The following is a 4,881-nucleotide window of genomic DNA, read 5'->3' on the forward strand; positions in this document are numbered from 1 at the left end:
AAAATAAATCAATTAATTTTTTCGATGTTTTTGAAAATTATAGTTTTCGAAATATGCGACGTTTCTTTTGCGGTTCAGTATATATCGGTAGATGCTCATTTCAGTGTAAAACAATATAATTTATAGATAAAAATTTTGTAAATTTACATTTTCTATATTGGAGTATTTGCTGTAGACTTATACTCACCCTAAATCTGTCATACCATTTACAAATTCTTCCCTCGTAAACTCACACTGTGTAGCTGCTTTGAACTTCCATGCCATGATTAAAACCAGCCTACTTTCGGGACTAAGATTTAAATCATCTAAAAACCTCATAATTCCATCCACTGTGATTTTATCTGGTTCTTGGGGATCTGAAAAATTAATATTTAAAAATAATCAATAAACTATCTGTTTTAAAACATTTTCAAAAACATAACAGTATTATTCACAATAATTTTCATCTATGTAAACAGTGTACAACATAGTGGTATCATGAATAACATACCACTTGTCTAAAAACTAACAGATTTGTTTTTACCAATTTTATGAGGTTCCACTTTATTTCTTAATAATAAAGTGTGAAGATACATTCAACTCATTCTAAACAGGCAGTATACCTTTGTAGAAAACGGGATACTATTAATGGTTGACTGCTTACTAAAATACTGCATTATTCCAGCTTCTGTCATTGTGCTAAAGTAAAATTCTGATGGAAGTCGAGAAGCAACAGAAAGAGTTGGCTAAATGACTGCAACTTCTGAAATGTGGCAGGGGGCAATAAGATGAACAAGAATAGTTTTTAAACTAAGTGGGTTAACAAGAAAAGATGGGCTGAGCATCGAGGTTAGTAGATTTGGTACATCAAGCTATTAAGTGTGAGAGGTAATCTGATGATTTCCTGAACTACCCTAGTCAATTGAACTAAATCCTTATTAAACATTTCCTTTATCAAAATGTCACTTTTAAATAGTATGTAGTAGAGTTTGAAACTGTACTGTGATTGTGCAAAAGATGATGCAACTGCTTGAATCTTAAGTATGTGTATATTACATCAAGTCAAGTGCTTTCAACTATGTAGTTGTGATATTTCTAATAGTTAGTAAATTTGTAAAACCCTTCTTGCTTTGAATTATCCATTGGTCAGTCAAACCATGGTTCATACAAGCAAAAAACAAGGTTGATGGCAGGTGCTGCTAGCTAGTTGTCTTCCTTCTGGTCAGGTCAAGCAAATTTGATGGTAATATTTGGATCAATTGAATAGTTGGAATAATTGAATACAGTAATAATTGGAAACCCTAATTTCAATTAGGTGATGATTTCTGTGACTGTCAATTGTAATTTCCAATAATTTAATACACTAATTCAGATTAATCAATTTAATCATAATTTCAATTAATTGATTAGGTTACATGACATTAACTGATGTAATCATTGCTCATAAGTTATCAATTAAATCACTCAGCTTTACTCTCTTGGAACACTGTACTTGTTGATTTATCAAATATAATTAACTAGTGAGGCTATCAATTAACTAATTAGCAAATACCACGAATTGCCAAGCTCCGAGAGATTTATATAGAGGACAATACAATATTATTGCATTTATTAGAAATAATCTTGTGTCATGGATTTTAGTTTCACAACAAACAGTAACTACAACCTCGTGACCCAGTTCATTGTATACAAACATTGCTTTAATTGGTCTCTTGAATGCCCTTGATTGGCCCAGTGATCTGACATGCATAAACAATACTTTTGTCTATTGTATCATACAGTTCATTGTAAATTTTATTGCAATTGTTTCAAGAAAACATTACAATACTTTATTAAGTTAAAATAACAGATGTGTTAACTGACTCTTTTAAAATGTTCTTTTGGAAACTTTATCCATAACTTAGTTGTGTCACCTCAAGAGATATCGTGAAGTGTCACTTAAGTCCAACTTCTTAAAAACTACGTCTAAAAACTACCCCATAGACTGTTTTTTCAAACATGAAGCAATATCATTTTTGCCAGTGTCTATGGGCTTTGGGTAATAAAAAATTATATTAAGAAATCAGGATCTAAACAGAATAATTGTCATGGATCAAAAATGGAAAATAAGAAACTCTTTACATTAATATTTGAAAATTATAACCATAACTGAATTACATAAAGACCCATGGTTTCCTCTACTTCTAATAGCCATCCTTACCATTACTTTTTATTAACACAAATACATATATAGTGTTGCACACAGCACTCTATGGAACAAATAAGCATTTAAAGCTGTTTATTAACTCTGTAACCACAAGTTCCTTTTTGAAAACTTTTCTACACAAGTCATCATGTTACATTCAAATTTTAATTAAACACCTTTACTATCAACTTATGTGAATTAAATTAACATTATATGTAAGTTATGAATCAAAGTTTTATGTTATCCAAGTTTGAAATCCTTTTATTTCCAAAATAAACCTTTTAAAAACTACATAACACTTTACTTGTCACATGACCAACGAGCTATCAAAATTCTCTACCTTGGCACTCTCTATCTTCAATAATACAATGGTAGTTCTGTAGATTACATCTAGACTATAAGATGCTTACATAACCTTCAGACTTGTACATTTCAAAGTTCTCTGAATGAATACAGTTAAAACAAGTAATAAATCTTTTCAACCCCTGACAAGTGCTATACCCACATTCAACAGATGTGTTTGAGCTTTGTGTAGCCTACATGCAGATGTTACATACACCTGTGTATAACCATTTGAAAGAGCTCATTTTGCACTATAATTTAACAACAGTTATATTGAAATTGGTGCACAGTTGACATCACAGGGTACATGTTACTTCCTGTAGTATTGTTGGCTGCTTGATCGACTCTAGCACTTACGGTTGTTACTTACCTAAATATGTTACAGTTAGAGATAGAGTTTAAATTGTATTTAGGTCTTACTATTATATTTTAGTTAATTATGTATTATTTGCTATATTTTAAAATGCATAATTGAATGGTTTAAACATTGTTTTAAATATACATCATACTTTGTGTTAGTTCTCACGGCTTACAATATTATGTGGTGCACGAGAATTTTACTGAAGGGTTGCACATGTCTGCCAGAGACACTGCAATATGCCTCGAGGTCACCTTGACTTGTGTCGAGATGAATAATAAGTATAGGACAAGAAAAGAAAACATTAAAAATTAACTACATGTGAAAAGGGAAAGACCTGAAATTACGAATTTAATAAAAAGGAAAATCTTTAAAGATATTCTACAAAATATTAAATGGTATGTATTTTTTTTCTATTTACTAATTTTTAATTACTTTAATTGCATTGTACGTTGATGATAATAGGTAGAGTTAGTGATAGGGTAGAGAAAATGAAAAATAAAATATAAACATTTACCTTAAAAAACTTTTGATATCCTTTTAGGGGGTTCTGGAGATTATGCAAATGAAATATGGAAACTATAAGATGAAGAAAAGTATTTTTATACTTAAAATGTAGAACTGTATTAGGTACTGTAACTGTGATGAAGTTAGAAATATTGTGATTTTTAGCTACTGATCAAAGAAAAAAAAAATACTGCATATAATATTCATGTTAGAAAATGTTTAGAAACAACATTGTTTGGTTTCAAGTCACAAAGATATATACATTGTATAAAAATGTAATGAAACAATACCATACAACACATACACATGCATGTATACAACAAAAGTGTTTCAAGCATAACACTTTTACTAGGACCTCATTAAAAAGGGTTGTTTTTGTTTTTTTAAGTATTGTAACTACTTTGGAAATTAGATTTTTAAAAGTATGAATTTCTGGAAATGACCACTAAAATTAATTTAACTACATGTAAACATCACCTGTTACATTAGTATTTGTATTTCTTGTTCCCATTGAGTTATTTAACAATTTCATATGATAAGGAACTTTTAACCTATAGCAAAACATTAGTGTCTTATTTAACAACAATGCAATCAAAAACAACTACACACATGTGAAAGGAATAATAAACAGTACACCAGTATACTGAGAATACAGAAAAAACATCAAACATACTGTATTACATGTACATTACAACCAGGTCAGTGCCATTACGACAAAACCTCCACCTCCTAAAGCTGTAGGTGGAGCTACTTTAATATAAAAAAAAACAAAAACAAACTGGACAGCCTTGTATGTCAGAAAATAGCTTGTATGTTATTATGCTAAAACTTAAATCTTATTAAAATGTACACGATATACAAATAAGACTATACTCTACCAGACAAATGGTGAATTACACACAAAATGAAACAGTGATACCATAATTTAGTCTGCAGGCAGATTACACAAAATATAACAATAAAAACAATAACAAAGTAAAGATAGTAAACTCCCAGGTTATTCCTGTGGCAATGAAAAAAAACCTAGTAACTTTTAAAACCAAGAATGTATACATAAAAAATAACTTAAGAAGAATTGGTAAATTTTATTTATAAAAACTGTATATTTGTGAATTATTTATAATTTCAATAGGCTATTAGTGAAAGTACATACACACACACATCTATCTACAAACATCCTTAACATATTTGATCAAGAACAAAATTCCATGACTTTTCAACAGGTCCCTTGCTGTCCTTAAATTCTATTTTTCATTGAAGATTCTAGAAATAACACTGACAAATGAAACTCTCTGCAGTGTAACAGATAACACGAACAGGTAACATTATGCAGTTAAAGTGGGAGATTTGAACCGTGCAAGTCTACAGCCTCATATGTTAAAACAGGTGTACCTGCTTTTCTGTACTTGCTGTGCATGTTTATGTTAAAACAGGTGTACCTGCTTTTCTGTACTCGCTGTGCATGTTTATGTTAAAACAGGTGTTACCTGTCTTTCGTGTACTCGCTAGT

The 4,881-nt window shown here is 30.2% G+C and overlaps 1 protein-coding gene across 2 annotated transcripts in view; it reads right to left on the reverse strand.

The window, feature by feature from the left end:
• LOC106478761 (DCN1-like protein 1) overlaps positions 1–4,881 on the reverse strand; it is a 38,276-nt gene that overhangs the window by 21,530 nt on the left and 11,865 nt on the right. For both annotated transcript variants that reach the window (XM_022382403.1, XM_013939324.1), the window contains exon 3: positions 188–356. In XM_022382403.1, coding sequence (XP_022238111.1) covers positions 188–356 — 169 coding nt within the window. The remainder of the gene's footprint in view (positions 1–187; positions 357–4,881) is intronic.

Source organism: Limulus polyphemus, unplaced genomic scaffold, assembly GCF_000517525.1.
Source record: "Limulus polyphemus unplaced genomic scaffold, Limulus_polyphemus-2.1.2 Scaffold247, whole genome shotgun sequence".
Taxonomy (NCBI): Eukaryota; Metazoa; Arthropoda; class Merostomata; order Xiphosura; family Limulidae; genus Limulus; species Limulus polyphemus.